Source organism: Silurus aristotelis, assembly GCF_946808225.1.
Source record: "Silurus aristotelis genome assembly, chromosome: 8".
Taxonomy (NCBI): Eukaryota; Metazoa; Chordata; class Actinopteri; order Siluriformes; family Siluridae; genus Silurus; species Silurus aristotelis.
The window spans coordinates 1,365,618-1,388,975 of record NC_139581.1 but is presented as its reverse complement, the minus strand read 5'-3'; the positions used below and the strand labels follow the sequence as shown (position 1 = coordinate 1,388,975).

At 41.6% G+C, this 23,358-nt stretch overlaps 1 protein-coding gene across 4 annotated transcripts in view; it reads right to left on the bottom strand.

Annotated features, from left to right (window-relative positions):
• Positions 1–10,796: 10,796 nt before the first annotated feature.
• The window catches only part of tox (thymocyte selection-associated high mobility group box), a 52,219-nt gene continuing 39,657 nt past the window's right edge, over positions 10,797–23,358 (bottom strand). For all 4 annotated transcript variants that reach the window (XM_083547998.1, XM_083547999.1, XM_083547997.1 and 1 more), the window contains 6 exons: positions 22,244–22,513; positions 21,740–21,967; positions 19,800–19,880; positions 19,322–19,633; positions 16,317–16,444; positions 10,797–13,673 (listed from right to left, as the gene is read on the bottom strand). In XM_083547998.1, the coding sequence (XP_083404124.1) occupies positions 13,637–13,673; positions 16,317–16,444; positions 19,322–19,633; positions 19,800–19,880; positions 21,740–21,967; positions 22,244–22,513 (1,056 nt within the window). In that variant the 3' untranslated portion in view covers positions 10,797–13,636. The remainder of the gene's footprint in view (positions 13,674–16,316; positions 16,445–19,321; positions 19,634–19,799; positions 19,881–21,739; positions 21,968–22,243; positions 22,514–23,358) is intronic.

Here is a 23,358-nt window from a genome sequence, read left to right as displayed (position 1 = left end):
TTCGTTACTTTCCTCCTCTGCCCCTGGTAAATTCTTGGGTTGAACCAAATGCTCCCAGCACCTCAACTCCGCGTGTCTTCCTGCCCAGTGCACCTACCACACGGCCCGCCCCAGGTATCGTTCACTCCGGCACCGGGGCACCGCGGACCCTGGATGCTGCAGCAGCGGAAGACGCTGCTCTGGGAGCGTCCGAGGTTCTTCCACCCTGATGGCCTGCACCCCAGGCAGCAGTGCTATCAGATAACATCTCTAGGATACTTCACACCATCTAAATGGTAAGAAATCATGCAATTTACAACTATGACAACAATTATACAACAAAACAAATAGTTACAAGTACACAAACCTTATAGTGCCTCTGTTAATGTCAGTCAGAGATTAGGATTCAGGTTTAAATCATTTCAAGCGCTCGTTCTTAAAATTGTACTTTCAGACATACATAGAAAACCCCTACTATCTCTCGCTCTGGTCACCGTGTACAGACCCCCAGGGCCCTACGCTGATTTTCTTCAAGAGTTTGCTTGTTTTCTCTCAGACCTCTTGATCAATTTTGATAAAGTGCTGCTTTAGGAGATTTTAATATTCATGTAGATGATGTAAACGATGCTCTAGGATTATCATTTGTCGATTTACTAAACTCTTTTGGAGTTAAACAAAACGTCACCAGACCAACTCACCATTTTAACCACACAGGACTTAATAATATCCCACGGAGCAGACGTCACTGATATCGATATTTTACCTCAGAGTGATGACATCACAGACCATTACCTCATACTATACACACTACCGGTAGAGCAGATTAGCCGTGTTTCACCACGGTATCGACTTGGTAGGACTTTTGTTTCGACCACTAAGGACAGATTCATAAATAACCTGCCTGATTTATCTCAGTTTCACACTAAACCCATAACTGCTAATGATCTTGATATAATGGTTAACAACATAGACCTTATCCTCACTAGCACTTTAGACACTGTTGCCCCCATCCGGTTAAAAAAGGTTCGAGAACAAGCACCTGCACCTTGGTATAATAGTCATACGCATGCCCTCAAGAGAACAACACGTAATCTGGAGAGAAAATAGAGGAAAACTAAATTGGAGGTATTTAGAATTGCGTATAAAGACAGTATGCTTAGCTACAGACAGGCGCTAAAAGCTGCTAGAGCTGAACACCTGAGCAAACTCATAGAAAACAACCAAAACAATCCCAGGTTCCTTTTTTCTACAGTAGCTAAACTAAGTACAAATCAGGGATCTGAGAATTGTGTTCCATCACAGTTTAGTAGTAAAGGCTTTATGAATTTCTTGACTGAAAAAATAGATAACATTAGAAAAACAATTGTGGTTCATCTCGCTGTTAGTTTTACTAGATCTTAGTGCTGCATTTGACACTATAGATCATGATCTCCTCCTGGATCGCTTACAGAATTACATCGGCATTCAGGGACAGGCATTAAGCTGGTTTAAATCCTACCTGTCTGATCGTTACCATTTTGTAGATTTAAATGGAGATCCTGGTTAATGCTAGTAAATTATGGTTCAGTTCTAGGACCCCTGCCCCCCCCCCGGTAGCTGTCACGCTGCCTCGTTCTCTCATTACTGTCTCTCATTACTGATTCCCCTATATAAGCTCTCATTCCCATCTCACTCATGTCGGACCTACTCGATGACTATGGTGAGTGACCTGGTTCCCGACTGCCAGCATTCCCCACTGGTTTCCCCAATGGATTATAGGATAGGATCCTATCCTATGGACAGCCCTTCCTATCCCTTCCTGTCCTAGCAACCGAGATCAAGATGGCGGTGTGTACACATCGCGAGGCTCAGCGTCTCTCCAGATTTGCCGTATTTGTGCTTATTTACGCACTATTCTCCTGCATGCTTGCGCGATTTTGTCATGCGGGCATATCATTCAACAGACAGTCACTTTTAGATATTGGTCACATCTGCACAAACTCTGTTTCGGACTTTATTTTTACATTTGACCAGATACCACTGGAGCTTGTAAGGAAGCCGCAACACAGCGAGCCATTTATCCCGACCAGACGTGTCCGGCGCTGACGCAGAGACCGAAAACAGAGATGGAAAAAGTGGAGGACTTCGGGCTAAGTTAAAGCTAAACCCACATTGAACGGCGCTTCCAAGTATTTTTCTAGCCAATGTTCGGTCCCTGACGAATAACCTGGATGAGCTCAGGATCTGGACCCTCACACAGAGACTGATTACGGACTGCAATATCATGGTCTTCTTGGAAACTTGGCTCAACACCGGCATCCCAAACAGCGTGCTGGAGCTCGAGGGGCGCATGATTTTCATGGCGGATAGAGATGCCGCATGCACGGGTAAGACAGAGGGGGTGGCTTATGCATTTATGTAAACAAAACATGGTGCACTGTCTCTGTCACTGTTTCTTCTCACTGCTTTGCTGATCTTGAATACCTGATCATTAAGTGCAGACCCTTTTATTTACCATGTGTGTTCACATGCGTTGTTGTGATAGCAGTGTATGTCCCCCTGAATGCTAAGGCTAGCATAGCCATGAAAGAACTAAGTTCTGCTATCAACAAACTGCAGAAGTGCATCCTGATGGAGCCGTTATTGTTGCTGGGGATTTTAATCACTGCAATTTAAGATCTGTTCTGCCAAAATTCACCAGGGGACAAAAAACTCTGGATCATGTATATACAAGTGTGACCAATGCTTACAGAGTCACACCCCTCTCTCACCTCGGACAATCAGACCATCTCTTATTGTTTCTACTGCCCAAGTACTCTCCAGTCATCAGACATGAATGAAACCCACTATCAGGACTGTTAAAGTTTGGCTGGATGGGGCTGACGCTTCTCTCCAGCAGCGGTTCTCACACACAGACTGGAGTGAATTTGCTTCACAGGCTACGACTGATTCCGTCACCAACATCAACACCTACACCAATGCTGTTCTTGATCACATCAATAGCTGTGTGGATCGGGTGACTAGACTAATAAACATCAAAGTGTTCCCCAATCAGAAGCCATGGATGAACCAGGAGGTCCGTTTCCTGCTCAAAGCATGCAGTGTCGCCAGAGCCGATCTGAGGAGGGGAATCTGCAAGGCCAAACATGCTTACAAACAGCAGATTGAGGAGCACTTCAACTCTGCTGACCCCTGATGCATGTGGCAATAAATACAGGCTATCACTGACCACAAACCACCCAACGCAAGACCTGCAACCAGTTCTGCCTCACTCCCCAACGAGCTCAACCTCTTCAACGCTCGCTTTGAAAAGGGAACATGGAGCCCTTGCTCAAAACAGAGCCGTTACCAGGTGAGCAGCCACTTACACTCTCCACCTCTGAAGTGTGCGCCACCCTGGGAAAGGTGAATGCAAGGAAATCGGCTGGCCCTGATGGCATCCCTGGTCGTGTACTCAGGTCTTCACGGACATCTTTAATCTGTCCTTGGCCCAGGCAATCGTCCCCACCTGCTTCAAGTCTGCTACCATCGTGCCGGTGCCAAAGCACTCGACTGCAACAGAACTTTTTTCACCCATGACTGCATACCTGTCCATACCTCAAACAGCATTATAACGTTTGCAGACGACACCACAGTGGTAGGCCTGATTGAAGGTAACGACGAGGCGGCTTACAGGGAGGAGATCCAGCACCTAGTAGCATGGTGTGAGGACAATAACCTGGAGCTTAACACCAAAAAGACCAAGGAGGTCATTGTGGATTTCAGACGTGCTTTCAGAAGTGTACCCAGCTTCAAGTTCCTTGGAATACACATCTCTGAGGACCTCACCTGGTCTCAGAACTCCTCCATCCTAATCAGAAAGGCACAACAGCGCCTATATTTTCTGAGACTTAAAAAGCCCCGTCTGTGCTACAGGATACTGGAGAATTTTTACCGCTCAATGTGGTACAGCAGCTGCACAGCTTCAGACCGTAAAATCCTTCAGAGGGTGGTGAAAACTGCTGAACGAATCATCAGTATTGAACTACCCACCTTGGAGAACATTTTCAAAGAACGCTGTTTGCAAAGAGCGAGGGGCATCAAAGATCCCGCTCACCCCAACCACAGACTGTTTACACTTCACGCTACCGTTGTCTCAGAGCCAGAACAAATAGACTGAAAAATAGATTCTTTCCTGTGGCTGTTTTTGCAATGAACAGCTGATATGGTGTTAACAATCACCACTGCACTGTCACTTTCCGCAACAGACCTCCGGCGTGGGTGCCGCTTGGCCTCTGGAATCCGCCGTAAGCGTCGCTCAGCCTCTGCACTCTAACGTGGCGTGTATTAATAAACTGAGTGTATTAATGAAATAAAAGACTGGATGTCTCATAACTCATATTAAATTCTGATAAGATGGAGATTTTGCTCATCGGCCCAAAAACCAGTACACAGAAGCTCCAGCATCTCAACCTGCATTTAGAAGGATGTTCTGTAACTACTAGAGCAACTTGTCTTTTAGAGAAGCTCGTCCATGCGTTTATGACCTCTAGAATAGACTACTGTAATGCATTACTAGGTGGATGTCCTGCATCATTAATAAACAAGCTTTAGCTAGTTCAGAATGCAGCAGTCAGAGTTCTCACAAGGTCAAGAAAATATGATCATATAACCCCAATCTTCTCATCCCTACATTGGCTTCCTGTTAAGTTTCAAATCCACTACAAACTACTGCTACTTACCTACAAAACACTAAATGGTTTATCTCCATGTATCTCTCCAGTCTCCTAACACGCTACAATCCGTCACGCTCCCTGAGATCTCAAAACTCTGGACTTCTAGTAGTTCCTAGAATAGCAAAGTCCACTAAAGGTGGTAGATCATTCTCACATTTAGCTCCTAAACTCTGGAATAGTCTTCCTGACAGTGTTCGGGGCTCAGACACACTCTCCCAGTTTAAGTGTAGATTAAAGACCTATGTTTTTAGCGAGTTCTACACATAACACACATCACATCATAACCTTGTGCTCCAGAACATCTGATCACATCACATTATCAACTTGTGCTGTTAATATCATGAACAGCAGCTACGCTAATTCCTCTCCACTGCTTCTCTTTCTCTCCCCATACCGAGGCATCATGAGGTTCCTCCAGCTCCAGTCACCTCCCACCCCATGAAGATTATGGACCTTTAAAGAAGTAGATGCCGAAAACGTCAGAACCATCTAGAGACGTACCAGTGCCATTTGAAACCCCACTTCATGTGGAGTTTGGACACTGGACCTCTTTGAGTGTTTAAAGGCTCTGGCATGGAGAAGCTGGTGTTAGAAAGAACATCACTCAATCACACACTCCAGTGCTCATGTTAGTTCTCTCTCTTTTCAACTTAAAGCATTTTTTCAACATTGCTGCATTGATTCACAGAGATGTGAAATAAAGAACATACAGAAATGACGTGAGGTGTATCTTCTGTGTTTATGCAGTACAGGTACATCGAAGCTGTAGATGGAAAGCAGATTAGAGCCTAAAAATGTAATTACGATAGAAAAAGGTGTCATGGTTTATCGCTTTGCACAGGAGAAGCACTTGAGAGGTCAAATGGTGATCCGTTGGCAATGACATGAATACAAATAAATAAATCTCACGAAAAATAAAACCTTCCAATCAACAAGTCGAAAAAGTGGATTCTGTGAACGCTGTTATTGACTTGGTCTGGAAATCCTGTCACCCTTATTGATCTAAATCTGAGAGATAAACATGTCACGTGTGTGTGTGTGTGTGTGTGTGTGTGTGTGTGTGTGTGTGTGTGTGTGTGTGTGTGTGTGAGTGTGAGTGAGACAGAGTTACTTGAGTTCATCCCTTACTTGAGTTCACTCCCCCCCACCCCCAAAATAGCACCCGAGGCAGGCGTAACACTGTCGAACTCACAATGGGTCACTGAAAGCAAAGACACAAACACACAATAATTTTTCCACCGTAAAGCATGCAGGTCCATAACACTGCAACAAGCACACACTGGGAGACTAAAGGTAAACACACACACACACACACACACACACACACACACACACACACACACACACACAAAGCATTTGACACAACTTCACCTGTGAAACTCGCTCTTGGTCTCTCACACACACACACACACACACACACACACACACACACACACACACACACACACACACACACACAAAACCTGATGATTCCCAAACAAACAGAAAGAAAGCAAAAACAAAAAAATCCCCAGAAAACAAAAAACATTCATGTCTCCCAGCATGTACAGCTGTGTGCGAAGGTTTAGGACCCCTGATCTTGTTTGAAATGAACAGATGTACACACAAACCAATTAAAAATTATTCCTTAATAAATGTTAACACACAATTTTGTGTATATTTTATGATCGTACACATGAGATACGAATAAATAAATGGTATCAATTTGAGGTACTTTCACTAAGAGCCGGCCAATACAGCAATATAACATCTCTGATAAACAATGACACAATTCACTTTTCAGAGATATCACTGCTCTCGGGTTTGGGGTCATTGATTCGACCATGGATTTTTAAAGCTTCATATCTCTCTCTCTCTCTCTCTCTCTCTCTCTCTCTCTCTCTCTCTCTCTCTCTCTCTTTCTATGTATATATATATATATATATATATGTACACTGGTGATAAAAATTTTAGAACAATTTATAAACAATTGAACAATTCTGAAATAATGTGATCTTCACTGCTCAACAGTGGAAGAAGTTTTTGTCGTGTCTATACCATGCTACCAGAACACCTTTTCCACAAAATAACTAAGGCATTTAAAAAAAAAACATTTACAGAAAACACACTGATCAAAATTAGAGAACACTTTCAGATACCTCCCAGTTATTGGTGTTAATCTGGTACCTGGTGTGATTTCCTTGATTATCTGTCAACCCCTATTTAACTGGCAGCCTAACTTCCAGTTTCACCGACTCTGCAAGATGGTGCGCCGTTCTAAAGTGACTGAAAGCCTCCGGCAGCAGGTTGTCCAGATGAAGGCCAAAGGGACGACCCTATCAGCCATAGCAAGACAAGCTTGTCGTTCCAAATCTGTGATTTTAAGAATATAGAATTTTTACAACATCACAAACTCATTCAAGTCCACCAAGAAGGCTGGTAGTCCACGGAAGACAAATACAAGAGAGGACAGGATCCTGCGGAGGATCTCAATGGGCAATCGTTTCCACACTGCAGCTGGAATTGCTCACCAGTTCAGTGCTGAACAGGGTAAGGATCTGTCTCGTCATACAGTGTCTTGATGTTTAAGAGCATTTGGACTGAAAGCCACTCTGCAGTGACCAAACCTCTCATTAGCAGAAAGAATCAAAAGGCTAGACTAAGCTTTGCTGAGGAGCATGTTGTGTGGACAGAGGAGAACTGGTCCAAAGTTCACTTCAGTGATGAAAGCAAGTTTAATTTATTTGGGTCCGATGGGAAACATTATGTTCGGTGACAAACTGGAGAAAGACTGAACCCAAAGTGTGTAAAGAAGTCAGTGAAAAGTGGAGGAGGAAGTGTGATGGTTTGGGGCATGTGTTCTGCAGCAGGAGTTGGGCCTCTTATACAGCTACATGGCAGAGTGAATGCAAATGTTAATCAGAACCTTCTTCAACAACATATGGTTCCTTCCCTGCGTTCATCACCCAATCAGCCCGCAGTGTTCATGCAGGACAACGCTCCATGTCACACAGCAAAACGGGTAAAGCAGTTCCTTTAAAACTGAAAACATTGAAAATCCTTGGTGACAAAGTTATGGCCAAGAAACCCACTACAGTCACCGAACTGTGGAGGAGACTGGAAGAAGAGTGGACCAAAACCACACCAGAGCAGTGTGAGAGACTGGTGCTGTCCTGTGGCTGCAGATGTGCTGAAGTCATTCAGAGCAGAGGCCTGGACACTTCCTACTAATTGCTGACTGTTGGAACCTTCAGAACATTGTGTTGTAATCTTTTTCCATGCTACAGTCATTGTTTTTCTCTAATTTTGATCAGTGTGTTTTCTGCAAAATAATGTTTTTTTTTTTTAAATGCTTAGTTATTTTGTGGAAAAGGTGTTCTGGTAGCATGGTATAGACAGAACAAAAACTCCTTCAACTGTGGAGCAGTGAAGATCACATTATTTCACAATTGTTCAATTGTTTATAAATTGTTCTCTAATCGCCAGTGTGTGTATATATATACATACAGTGTTGTAAGAAATAGTAACTATAGTTACAGTTACTCGTTACTTCATCTAAAATGTAACTCTTTTACTGTGTTGATTATTTACACCATAAAGTAATGCGTTACTGTTAAAAGTAACTTTTTAGTTCCTTTTTTAAAGAATCTTCTTTAATGTTCTCATTAATGCTCTTTTATGTGTTATAATCTACACAAACACAAAACTGACTTAAACACAGAGTCATTTTTAAACACTATTATATTAAAGTCAGAGCAGCACACACTGAATATATCACAAGGATTTCTGACATAAACAACAAAACAAGCTGAATAATAGATTCACAATCAAACACTAAAGTGGCTTCTGCTGTTGTGTTGAGCTCTTAAACATGTTCCTTTCACAGCTGAAGTATGAGAACACAACACCGGGTTAGCGCATAGCTTCTAGCTCCTCAGGCATGGAGGTCCTGGAGGAGCTTCAACAGATTGGAGTTGCTGTTTATCGCAGTAGATACGAGCTTCGAACCAGAAACACACAACTTACATTTGACTAAAAAGTTTTTGTCTTTATGCTCAACTAAAGTGAAATAATGATCATATTTCCACTTTGAGAAACTCGTCTTGCTCTCGCCTCGACTCGCCATTACTGCTGCACAGACCTGAATAAACAGAGACACGCCCACAGTGCGTCTTCTTCCTGTTTACAGTGGTTCATCCTCCAATCCTACAATGCATCTCTGTTATATATATATAAAATTAGGGCTGTCATAATTTCCCATTAATACTGTGTTAACAAATTTATTTTAATGGCACTAGTTTTATTACCGTTTGATTGATGCAGCATTTATTTCTGTTTGTCCATTTTTATTACAAATCTAAAATGAAAACCCTAAACACAACACGTTTATTTACAACGTCCTTTCTTTTCTTAGATATCAAAATAAATTCATTCCACCCAAAAATATTTTTTAATCATTAAACATTTGTTTTACTGATGTGCCAAAGTCCCAAATCAGCACCAAAATCCGCCATGATGCTCACATCCGGCAATTAAAACCGTCCGTGTGGAAACAAAGTAAATGTTCCGTTTGGTGTCCTGATGATTTACATCATATAAAACATTATAATTACTTTAAACATTTAAAATAATATTTTGTCTTCATGCTCTATGTTGAGTTTGGTTACACTATTAATAAACATTCTCCATGTCCATGTTGATCAGAGTATTAAAAACTAGAAGTAATAAATTAAAGTACATTTGAAACAGATAATATGCAGATTAAGTTGTGATTAATTACTAGTTAACTCATAACAATCTTCGATTTATCACGAATATTTTTTTTATTAATTGACAGCCCTAATATACATATATGCACATTTATAAACATTTTTTCGAGTTGATGTTGATGTTGATGACACTGTGCACTTGAGACTTAAACGATAATTTGTGTTAGTCTGTAAATCACCTGCAGGTGGCAGTGTTTCCTCACGTCACACAATACTGCTTAAACCCGTACACAGGTCAAGAGCTCACAGCATGTACCTTAGCGTGTAGCATTCAGAGCACACAATCAACATTAATAAATACATTACTTTTAATTTACTTATAAGTTTGAAGCGTTTTTCATCTTTTCCTTATAGTTAATACTTTCTTAATAATCGTTATCAAGTTTTCCACATGAGACTCGTACAGGAATCTTTTAAATCAAATAATGTTCAATAAAATAATTATAAAGTATAGATGCCTCTAGGTCAGAGTGGGCGGAGCTTAAGTTACACCTGATTACCTACCTGAGCTACAGCAGCTAAGTCATGCTTGTGATTGGTTGGTGGTAATAATGCAATTTAAACCCCACCTTTGAAACTTTAATGTACTGGTATGTTTGAGTTCTGTCACATGATTCAGTTTTGTTGACGGTGAAGTGGGCAGAGCTTCATATCCCAGTGCTCCCACAGTGGTTACAATGCTGGCACCCTGTTTATACTGTATAGTGTTCTTATCTACAGAACAATAAACATACCTACTAATCCGTGTTTTCCTCTGTCGAGCTGCACATGCTCCTCCTGAGGTAGCAGTGATCCTGTCCCTTTCCTCTTTCTGGACCTGCCTGATGCCCTACTTCTAGACTTCTGATAGTTCTCATCAGCTGGAGACCACTCGCTGCAACTGAGAATGGTTCCACATGAACAATCTAAGGATCAATGAGGTTCCTGTAGAGGTTAAACTCAAGAACCACCAGGATGGATTTATACTGCGATAATATAAACAATCTGCTACAATCTTTAGGACTGCAATCATCATGAACAGTTTTTCCTCAATCAGTGAACATGTGAGAAGCTTAACAATGATCGAACTGTAATGAATAGATGTTCGGTGTTTTTCAGATGAGGATGGATCAAGTGGAAGATCTCCTGCTATAGAGCTCCAACCCTATTAAACTCATTTGTGATGAATGTGAATGCTGACTGCACCCCAGACCTGCTCATCTTCTCACCTACATTAGTACCTGACTTTACTAACACTCTTAAAGCTGAATAAATCTCCACACAATCCAGTGGAACATCTTCCCAGAAGAGTGGAGCTCATTATAACAGCGAATGAAAATCAATGTGTAAATGCACCCAAAACATTTATCCCAAAAAAATACTCAGAAGACGCTGATCAACTGCTGCACAAAATATGCAGATCTGCAGATTTTATTCTTCAAACACAATTAAAACTAAATAAAGAATTATTCACATTGTTGTGTGGAAAATAAACAACAAAAAAACCAAACCTAACATAAAAACACCTACAGCTCATTTAGTTTTCCTCATAAATAGGTGCAAATGCGAGGCGTAGAAGGAGGTTCTGCTGTAGATACGATGTGGAGGGGGAGGAGATGATCAGCCGTATGCCGAGGTTCAACACCAATCTGCCTCCAATCAGCATCAGAACCTTCACATTTCCTACAGCAGAACCGCAGCATACAAAAACAGCTAATAAAAAATAAATGTATTTCATTTCCCAATAATTTCACCAGCTGATGGCAGCAACGTCATTAAAAAAAAATCCAAGAAAAAGATATGGCAATAAAATCATTAAAAAAATTTAAATTATGCACAAAAGTCCAGAGAGGCCAGGAATTGTTATTATTTTATTAAATACATTTTATTTTTGCCCCTTTAGGCCAAAATAGTGAGCAATAATGAGTTTAGTCCAAATAAAAGGTATAATCAAAAATAATCGTAAAAAATTATACACCATGTATTAAACCACAGCTATGGGGAAACGCTTGTCTCTGATTGGCTAGTTCTACAACACCGTTGCCTAGCAACAGATTTTGTTGATTGTATTTTAACAAACATTCTAAAAACTTGATTTACTGGGTTCCTTTTGAAGGCAGAGAATAATACCATGACAACCAGCAAAGAACAACATTCAAGGCTGGAATATTTCTGTGGGGAAAATTGGATTAAGTCGTTTTTTTTTTTTTTTTCCACCGATGCGTAACCATGGCAACACGTTTTATAGCGGTATCCTTCAGGGGGTGTGAGAAAGTCAACATAAAAAGTAAAAAAAGTTCCTCAAGGGTTCTTTGGATCATTAAATGCTCTCAGATTTATATAATGGAGCTCTAAAGGAGAGAACCCAGTTACAGGGTTCTCCAGAAAACATTGAGTTTCCCAGAGAAACACGGGTTCTAGATGTAACTAATTATTTCTATTTCTGATTTTAGTAGAAATTGCCCAGCTGAGGGGGTTAAGACAGTTCATTGAGCATTCTTGAGAAGGTTTCTGTCTGTTTTCCACTTCAGAAAAAGGGATCAGAACAAAAAAAAAAACATCAAGTTATCATTTGGGTTCCTCAAGGTTCCAAGCGTTCTTAATTTTTTTTAAAGCTTCTACATAAACAACTTTAAATATCCATGAGAAAGAGAGAACTGGAGAACCTTTAACTCCAGTGCTAGAACTTCTAAACATGTAGCAAGCCTGCCTTAGTGCCATAAAAAGCTCTATGATTCCTCAATGGTTCCTCATTGCTACTTTCTAAAAGCAGTTCTGAAAGAAAAGGACTCTGGTTGTAAGCTTTAACCTTTAAGAGTCAACCAAATAACCACTTCTTTTTTGTAGAAACTGAGAAGCTGCAGAATAAAACGGTTCCTCAAGGGTTACTTTGGATCGTTACACTTTCTTTTCAGGGTTCTCGAAAAATCCTTCGGGCCGTGTGAGAAATGCAGAACCTGTTAACTTCTCAGTGCCCCCATGCAGGACACCTCAGGCTGTACACAGATCTTGATAATTAAAAAAACAACAATGCTCAGCATCTCTGGACCTTTGAAGTTTATCCCTTTGTTTTTGTGTCAAAATTCTTTTGGAACTAAAAGAAGGAGGGATTTGGGGGGAAATAATCACACAGACTCTATTTACAGCAGGAATTACAGGAGATCAGGGCTGAAAGAAGCCACTACACTGTTCACAGCCATTAACCATGAACTCAATCACTCCATCATCACAACAGAGCTCGGGTTCTAAAGGCAGGGAAGTGAGTGAGTGAGTGAGTGTGAGCGAGAGAGAGAGAGAGAGAGAGAGGTAAAGAAGTCATTCACATATTCTCTAATAAAACATTTAGCAGTTTTGGTTTCATTTTCCTCTCGATGTATGTTCACATAAGCCATTAATATTATTAATATTATTATTATTATTGATATTTATATTATTATTGACATTGTTATTTTTTTTAATATGCCTGAAGAAGTAGTCAGGTAGTGTGTGATAGCTAACTGTTTAGCCACACATTTCTAGATGGGGTCATTTCAGCTTTTTTTGTAGAGCGATTTTAACAATGGACATCGTCCCAAAGCAGCTGTACAGCTTTAAAGACGTTATAAAAGTTGGAATTTATACGTTTATCCCTAAAGAGTGTGACAAGGAAAATTTCTGACCCTGAGACGGTATAAGGAGGAAGCCTTGGTGTCTGAGTTTATAAACCCTGGTACCTGGACTGGTGTCTGTGATTATGACTTTTTTTTATTTGATTTTAAAATAAAATAAAATATGTTCTATTAACCACCATTATAGTCACCTGATGATAATAATAATAATAATAATAATAATAATAATAATAATAATGAGATGCTTGTGTGTGTAAGTGCTTTACGGCTGACAGACTCACAGTGACACGTGTCTTCATTAACGTGGTCTGACAGCAGCAGGGTGTGTATTTAAAGCCCTGCAAGTGAAATGAACGTGACTTTATCCTACAGGTTACATCCTTATCACCCCGAAAGAACCCAGAACTACACGCTTCTGTTACAGAGCGAGTGATGAGGAAAGAGCAACAATCGCGCACACACACACGTACAGACCTGTGCATCTGTGTGAGGTGTGTGTGAGGTGTGTGTGTGTGTGAGGTGTGTGTATGTTTGTGTGTGAGTGGACAGGACAGAAGGTGTGTATCCGTCACTGTGAGGAGTGTAAACTGCCTCTTGGCTCCTGCAGGATTTCTCATTCAGGTCTTCATCAGGTCAGATACAGAGCTTTATCCCTCTGCAAAGCACTGTGGAACACACACACACACACACACACACACACACACACACACACACACACACACACACACACACACACACACACGCACGCACACACACGATGAGTCAGGTGAATTTTATACTGAACTAAATTACACGATAAAGAAAAAATAAACAAAAAGCCGCAAATAAAATCTCTCTTTACTCATTTTATCATCCTTTTTTTTACCCACCTCTCTATTAATCTCTCCATCCATCATTCTATACACATCTCTTTTAGTCTCCTCTTTATTCAGCAGTGTGTGTGTGTGTGTGTGTGTGTGTGTGTGTGTGTGTGTATATATGACCCGTTGGTGCAGTGTGTATGTGCATGCACGTGTGTGTGTCTGACCTATTGGTGCAGTGCGTGTGTGTGTGTGTATGTATGTATGTGTGTGTATATGTGCGTGTGTGTAAGACCCGTTGGTGCAGTGTGTGTGTGTGTGTGTCTAACCTATTAGTGCAGTGTGTGTGTGTGTGCGCGCGCACACGGGTGTGCATGTGTACCTGACCTGTTGGTGCAGTGTGTATGTGTGTGGGTGTGTTTGTGTCTGACCCGTTGGTGTAGTGCTTGTGTGTGTGTGTGCGGGTGTGTGTGTGCGGGTGTGTGCAGGTGTGTGTGTGTGCCTGACACGTTGGTGCAGGGTGTGTGTGTGTGGGTGTGTCTGACCTGTTGGTGTAGTGCTTGTGTGTGTGTGTGTGTGTGTGTGTGTGTGTGTGTGTGTGTGTGTGTGTGTGTGTGTGTGTGTGTGCGTGCCTGACCCATTGTTGCAGTGTGTATGTGTGTGGGTGTGTGTGTCTGACCCGTTGATGTAGTGCTTGTGCTTGTGTGTGTGTGTGTGTGTGTGTGTGTGTGTGCAGGTGTGTGTGTGTGTGCCTGACCCATTGGTGCAGTGTGTATGTGTGTGTGTCTGACTCGTTGATGTAGTGCTTGTGTGTGTGTGTGTGTGTGTGTGTGTGTGTGTGTGTGTGTGTGTGTGTGTGCCTGACCCATTGGTGCAGTGCTTGTGTGTGTGTGTGTGTGTGTGTGTGTGTGTGTGTGTGTGTGTGTGTCTGACCCGTTGGTGTAGTGCTTGTGTGTGTGTGTGTGTGTGTGTGTGTGTGTGTGTGTGTGTGTGTGTGTGTGTCTGACCCGTTAGTGTAGTGCTTGTGTGTGTGTGTGTGTGTGTGTGTGTGTGTGTGTGTGTGTGTGTGTGCGCGCGTGTGCGCGGGTGTGTGTGGGTGTGTGTGCGCGTGTGTGTCTGACCCGTTGGTGTAGTGCTTGTGTATGTGTGTGTGTGTGTGTGTGCGTGTGTGCGGGTGTGTGTGTGTGTGTGCGCGCGTGTGTGTCTGACCCGTTGGTGTAGTGCTTGTGTGTGTGTGTGTGTGTGTGTGTGTGTGTGTGTGTGGGTGTGTGGGTGTGTGTGCGCGTGTGTGTGTGTGTGTGTGTGTGTGTGTGTGCGGGTGTGTGCGGGTGTGTGTGCGCGTGTGTGCGGGTGTGTGTGGGTGTGTGTGCGCGTGTGTGTCTGACCCGTTGGTGTAGTGCTTGTGTGTGTGTGTGTGTGTGTGGGTGTGTGTGCACGTGTGTGTGGGTGTGTGCGGGCGTGTGTGTGCGGGTGTGTGTGCGCGTGTGTGCGGGTGTGTGTGCGCGTGTGTGTCTGACCCGTTGGTGTAGTGCTTGTGTGTGTGTGTGTGTGTGTGGGTGTGTGTGCGCGTGTGTGCGCGCGTGTGTCTGACCTGCTGTGTTGCACTGTTTATCTGTAATCCAGCACTAATAATCAGTAATTCTGCTTGATAAATTTGTGATCCTACAATGTTAATCTGTAATCATGCTGTGTTCATTTGCAATTACACAATTTTTATCTGTAATCCTGCACTGTTAATCTGTAATGCGGCAATGTTAATGTGTAATCCTGCACTAATATAGTAATCTAGAACTGTTAATCTGTTATCTATAAGACCTGTGTGTGCGTGCGAGAGAGCTATTGATGCAGTGTGTGTGTGTGTGTGTGTGTGTGTGTGTGTGTGTGTGTCTGACCTGTTGATGCAGTGTGCGCGTGTGTGTCAGACCTGTTCGTGCTGTGTGTGTGTCTGACCCGCTGATGCAGTGTGTGTGCGCGTGTGTGTCTGACCCGTTAATGCAGTGTGTGTGTGTGTGTGTGTCCAGCCCGTTGGTGCAGTGTGTGTGCGCGTCTGTGTGTCTAACCCGTTGGTGCAAAGTGTGCGTGTGTGTGTCTGACCTGTTGGTGCAGTGTGTGTGCGTCTGTGGGTGTGTGCGTGTGTCTGACCCGTTGTTGCAGTGTGTGAGTGCGTATGTGTGTGTCTAACCCATTGGTGCAGTTTGTGTGTGTGTGTGTATGTGTGTGTGTGTAACACGTTGGTGCAGTGTGTGCGTCTCTGTGTGTGTGTCTGACCCACTGTTGCTGTGTGTGTGTGTGTCTAAACCTTTGGTGCTGTGTGTGTGCATGCATGTGTGTGTGTGTGTGTGTACATGCATGTGTGTGTGTGTGTGTGTGTCTGACCCGTTTGTGCAGTGTGTGTGTCTGACCCATTGGTTCAGTTTGTGTGTGTGTGTGTGTGGGTGTCTGACCCGTTTGTGCAGTGTGTGTGTGTGTGTGTGTGTGTGTGTGTGTGTGTGTGTGTGTGTGTCTAACCCATTGGTGCAGTAGTCAGTGGTCCAGTCGAGCCCCTGTGCCGGTCCGCTTCTGCAGCCTGTGCGATAGTCCATGGATGGAGCCGACACACTGATCAAACTCTGATACTCAGCCTGAAGTGGAAACCCCTGAGAGAGAAACAAGAGTGAACAAAAGTCAAAAAAATATTACACACCGCACATTTAAAGCTACAGTCAGAAAAATTACACACAGAATCTTTAAAACCGCCATAAAAAATAACCCCCCCCCCACCTTTAAAGCTACAGTTATGATTTTAATTTCAAAAACACACAAACCATTCAGCAACAGCAGTAGATGGGTGCCTAAGTGCATGCTGGGAAAAAGGCATGAAACAGATATTTAAATGTGAAGACTTTTTTCCCCTCTGTTCCTGAGAACAAGTGCGTGTGAAAGGGAAGCTAATCTCGGTGGTACACATGAGAATCTGCCTGAAAGAGCATGACAGCAGGTGGCTGCAATTTTTCCCTCCTTTCTCTCCCCCTCCCCCTCCAGAGATTCTACCTATTCATGCACTGTTCCTCAAATTCTTCTCCCTCGCTCTGACACAAAGACTCCATCTGCCCTTTTGTGTCACTCCACCCTCCACCCCGAGCTCTCCTTCCCTTCCTCTTTTTTACAGCGGAAAAAGTTGAACAGCCATCGTTTTTTTTTTTGTTTGCACTCCACGAATATGCAAAAATTACAACGTGGATTACTGCAAGGCTTCAGAGTTTAAAACTGTGCTTCAGTTAACAGCTTAACACACACACACACACAAAAAAAGAGGAAAATTCGAGTTTAATGTCCTCACACGCCTCTCTGAAACGCTGACACCAAATCCGAATGTTAGATTAAATTATTAATCATCTTGCTTTTAACGATCATCTGCAGCGTCACTGATTTGGTTCTACTGAAAAAAATAATAATTCAAGAAGTTGCTCTTTTAAACATTTCACAGAATCCCCATGACAAGAATCGTTCCACAATACGCTTTCAATAGGCTTTCATATTCAAATAAGAAGCTTTTACTGTGTCTTTCGTTCATGGGAACTGTTTCAATTGAAAAAATGTGGAGATGTGTAGAGAAATGTGGAGATGTTTCAGAGCATGTCTTTCATAAAATCATGGAAAAAGGTCCCACTAACAAGACACACACTTGCTATCACAATGTGTTAGATTTAGCTGAGAAAAGACAAATAGAGTTCTACAAACTCCTGTATTTCAACACACTGGTGGTAAGGAGCGCTAATCGTTTCCAAAAGAAAAGTCCTTTGAGTGCGTGCGTGTGTGTGTGTGTGTGTGTGTGTGTGTGTGTATAAAGTGCAGAAAACCACAAATAGCCGAGCTACGGACACTCTACATTTACAGCTATGCACTAAACTCTGCTGATAATCTGTAATCCTGCACTGATAATCTGTAATACTATAGTGTTAATCTGTAATCCTGCACTGAAGAAATATGTAATCCTGCACTGTTAATCTGTAAAACTAGTGTTTATCTGTAATCCAGCACAAACAATCAATAGTTTTGCACTGATAAAATGTAACCTGCTTGATAAGGCAATGTTAATGTGCAATCCTGCACTGTTAATCTGAAATCCTGCAATGATAAACTGTAATACAGAACTGTTAATCTGTAATCCTGCACTGATAATTTAATCCTGCACTGTTATTCTGTAATCCTGAATGTTAATCTATAATCCTGCAGCAGTAATCTATAATCCTGCAGCGGTAATCCTGCACTGATAATTTAATCCTTCACTGAAATGCAATACAGCACTGATGATCTGTAATATACATTTTATACTTTTTATTGATCTACTTCATTTTATTTGTTCTATTTTTTTTCTATTTATTTTATTTTATATCCTTAAATTCTATTCCTTTTGTACTTAAATCCTGAACAGTCGTATAAAGGATTTTACTGCATCTTTTAACACGCTACAATCCGTTAAACTTCCTGAGATCTCAATATTCCGGACTTCTAGTAGTTGCTAGAATAGTCCACTAGAGGTGGTAGATCATTCTCACATTTAGCTCCTAAACTCTGGAACAGTCTTCATGACAGTGTTCGGGGTTCAGACACGCTCACCCAGTTTAAGTGCAGATTAAAGACGTATGTTTTTAGCGAGTTCATGAACAGCAGCTACGCTCATTCCTCTCCACTGCTTCTCTTTCTCTCCCCATCCCGAGGCTTCCTGAGGTTCCTTCAGCTCCAGTCACCTCCCACCTCAAGAAGATTGTGGACCTTTAAAGAAGTAGATGCCTGCAAACATCCAGAACCATCTAGAGACGTACCAGTGCCAAATGGATTCCACTTCATGTGGAGTTTGGACACTGGACCTCTTTGAGTGTTTAAAGGCTCTGGCATGGAGAAGCTGGTGTTGGATCTGTGATGATCTCAGATGTTGAGCTATTTTATGAGTTGCTCAGTAGCTCCTAGTTTTATAACCATAATGACTGTAGAAGACTGTAGAAAGAACATCAGTCATAATCACACACTCCAGTGCTCATGTTAGTTCTCACTCTCCAGTGTTCTGTAGTGTTTAAAGACTATAATCACACTCTTGATGTCACCCAAATGAGGATGAGGTTCTGCTTTTGAGTCTGGTTCCTCTCAAGGTTTCTTCCTCATAACATCTGAGGGAGTTTTTCCTTCACCACAGTCACCACGGTGCTCATCAGAGATAAACACACACCATTCACCTTAAGTCTTAACATTCTGTAAAGCTGCTTTGAGACGATGTCTGTTGTAAAAAGTGCAATAGAAATACATTTGACTTGCATGTAGTACTATGTATGTACGTGTATGTAATGAAAAATTTTTGAATTTGAATTAAATAGTTACATTAAATCCATAAGATTATGGATTTATTGTAACTATTTAATTCAAATTCAAACAGTTTTATAGAATATAGAATGTAGAATTAAGTCATTGGCTAATCTGCTGTGACAGTACTATAATTTAGGTCAAACATATTTAGGTTTTTGCGCGTGTGTGGTCACCTGGGCCATAGACGGAGAGTGCAGGGGCATGCTATGGCTGCCCATCTGTTGCTGCAGGCTGATGTGTTGGTGCAGCGGGGGGCTGATCTGAAGTGGAGGAGGCGTCGTGGCCGCCATGTTGCCCATGGTGAGGTTAGAGCCGGGCCTTGAGGTGCCTCCCCGGGCCAGTCCGTGCTGCATGGGGGACAGATGGGGCTGCTGGGAGTAAGGAGGAGCCATGTAGAGCCCAGGATGTGACTGGAATGACGGGGGTTTAGGGCCAAGCATCTGGGACGCCTGGGACACTTTGACATCACCCGGCTCACTGTAACTCTGCAGAAACATCAGACATACAGCATAAACGCTCAACCTTAGATACAGGGGACCCTAAGAATATCTAGAACCCTGAAGTGTAGAACATAAAGCACTTGTGTTGATTCCTGTTATGAAAGCTAGAAAAAAACTTTACAAATCAGTTTAACTTTAAAAAAATAAATACCTGTGAGACGAGCGTGGCTCTGTATGCGGCCAGCTGTTTCAGATACTCCTTCTTTGCAGTCTCAGTCTTCTTCTTATACAACTGAGATGAACACAAACAACCGAATCAGCCAATAACATTCGACATTTACATTTGCGACATTTAGCAGACGCCCTTGTCCAGAGCCACATATAAAAGTGCTTACGCCAAAAATACGCCAAGCCACACCTCTTAGCGCAGTCTAAACACACCTGATGGAAATCATGATGTAGCTACAGAGCTACAGACAATAGCACACAGTTTATAATGAGATTCGCCTGTCCACTTTTAATTGTTTTTTATGTTTATTGTATCCGTCTAAATGATGATGGAGTGGCTTCACCAGGAGACATCTAACGCATCAGTGTGGTTGATGAAATCATATTTCTGTCTGATGGAGATGGTGAATAAGACACTGCTACACATTTAAAGGAGTGGTGAAATATATATATATATATGTGTGATGATACGAGACGATACTGTGACACGCAAAACTGAAAAACATACATACACACACTTAAAACAAACCTTATCTAACATCAGTGTGTTTCCTTTTCGTGCAAAATCAAACCCAACCACAACAAAACTCATGAAGAACACACACGTGCCTGCTTGCTGGGTGTTGCACGGTTTCAAGATAACGTTCTTGTTATTTTTTTTGTTTTTACTTCCCCTGAGCGAGTAAAAAAAATTTACCTTCTGGGTAAAAATGGTGTCATTACTTTTTACTGTTTACGTTTTTTTTTCACGCTCAGGGGCCGTCCCTCTACACAGCTACTGCTCGATTTGCATTTTGAACGTGATGATCGCAAAAAAAAAGGGGGAAATGTCGAAAACCAACATCTGAACAATCCGTTTTCAGTTTTAATAATGAACTCTCAAATTATAAAAATACACACACACACACATTTTTGCTAAAATAACATTAATATTTTATATATTATTACCACAACATTTTTTCATTTTCATGTTTTTTATAATTTACCCTCTTTCTTTATTTACATTTTTTTTAAGAGAATGCTCTAGAATTCCATATAAAACGTTAGAACCGTTATACCTCCAGAGAACCTGTTGGTTCAGGGTTAGAAAAAAAAGGGGTCTTCAGCTCTTTGGGTGTAACCTATAAAGATTCTATGAACAGAGCTTCATCAGAGGACAAGAACCCACAACTATCCACATACACCTCAGTATAACGTTTAGAGGAAGGGATTATGAAACAGAGATCTGGGATTAGAGAATATGAAACAGGGATTAGAGGTAGAGATCATGAGATATGGATTATTAAGAGGAATTTAGGGTTATAGGTTAGAGAATAGAGATTATGAGGATTAAAAATGAAGGGATAGGGATTATGAGACGGGATTTAGGGGCTATGAATTAGAGGTTAAAAATTAAACCATTTGGGAATACAGGATTAAGATTAGTTTTAAGGTATTAGAGGTTTGGGATTTATGTTTATAGATTATGGAATAGACTCAGGGATGGGGTTGATTTAGGTAGGAATTAAAAGACAGGGGGTAGGGGTTAGGGATTAAGGAACTAGGGTTTAGGCATAAGGAAATAGAGGTTGGTGGATAAGGATTAGGGATTAAGATTAAATAATGGCATTAGAAATTAAAGAAGAAGATTAGAGAAAGTTAAAGAATAGAGATTAAGGGAATGGGGTTATGGGGACAGCATTAAAGCCTACAAGTCAGTACTTAAGTGGAGATTAGATGGTAAGGCATTGATTGGGGTGAGGAATTAGTGTATTGGGATTATTTAGTCGACAATAGAGCACAGAGGTTTGGGATCAAGAGCTAGAGATCGAGCACTAAGAGTTAAGGAAAGAATGGGTATTATAATAATAATAATAATTAAAAAAAATAATTATATATATATATATTATATAAATTAAAAGATAAAAATTATGTCTGAGGAACCTGTTTCTGCTCCTCCCCCAGGCCATCCCACATGGAGGCCACGATCTTGGACACTTCTCCAAAGGTGGCATTGGGGTTCTGCCCCTTGATGGCAGCCTGTGTGTCTCTGAAGAACAGAGCGTATGCTGAGACAGGTTTCTGAGGCTCATTCGGGTCTTTCTTCTTTTTCTTCTTGGGAGTTTTGGGTTTTTTTGCCACATCTGTAGCTGCTCTTTTCTCTGCTCCACTCTGAAAGAAAAGAAAGAAAGAAAAAAAAATTGTATATAAAACACAGAGTATGTAAAACCATGACTGCACGTGCATATAAATTTACGTGTGTGTGAGTGTGTATGCAAACATTTTCATATGTACATAATTGTGCATCCAGGTTTGTGTGTATTTGCATGGATATATCCATACATCTGTGTGCACCTGTGTGTGTGTGTGTGTGTGTGTGTGTGTGTGTGTGTGTGTGTGTGTGTGTGTGTGTGTGTGTGTGTGTGAGTGAAACAGACAGATTCTGACCTTCACAGCCTCATCTGCGTCATCCTCATGGACAGAGCTGGAAGGAGAGGGCGTGGCTGACTTGCTTTCTGGAGGAGAAGGTGATCCGCGAGCACCGCTGTTCCCGTTATTCCCACCGTTCCCACTCATGACCGGCTGAGTGCCAAGCTGTGATTGGTTGCCAGGGGTCAGCTGACCCTGAGGAACCATTCCTGACATCAATCTGGGTCTGAGAGCGTCCCCGTGAGGACGACCGCCGTATCGCGAATCTGAGTTCACCATCTGCTGCATCTGCAGGAGGAGGAACACAAAACAGGTTAAACCCACACCTGTACCCTGACCCTGACCTTTAAACTATGGGCGTGTTCCTGCTTCCTGTTTGTCTTGAGGGAAAATCACTTCCTGTGTGGGGCGTCACCCGACACCACCCACAGCAGCAGGTGAGCTGAAACTCACCCCTCAACGCACACACACCTGCTATTGTTTTCCCACAATGCTCCTGACAGGTGGGGCTGGACAGGTGACACACACACACACACACACACACACAGACACACACACACTAATCTTACAGAACACACTTCACTTAAACCCTTAAACAAACGACTTCAGTCACCTGAAACCACAGTGTGTGTGTGTGTGTGTGTGTGTGTGTGTGTGTGTGTGTGTGTGTGTGTGTGTGTGTGTGTGTGTGTGTGTGTGTGTGTGAGACTAAAAAAAGACTAGATATGTACATTTCAGACAGACAGATATATGAGATGACTAATGCTGCTAATTAAAAAAGTAAAACAATAATAAAATTAAAATGAGAAAATAAAAAACAGACAAACAGAGAGAAAGAACAAAGGCAAGAAAGAAAGTAAGAAAAAAAAACTAATTGTATGGATTTAAAAATTAAATTAGTAAAAAAGTATTTAAGATGAAAATATACAGATAAAAAAAATGGAAGAATCAACAAATATATACATATAAATATATAGGGTAAATATTAAAAAGATAAAATTAATTAAGAAACAATCCAAGAATGAATAAATTACAAATGCAAACACAAGCATCTTATATAATTCTGTTATATTGAATGATATACAAATATAATTAATTAAATTCTCTAATTTATTTTATGACAATGCAAAAAA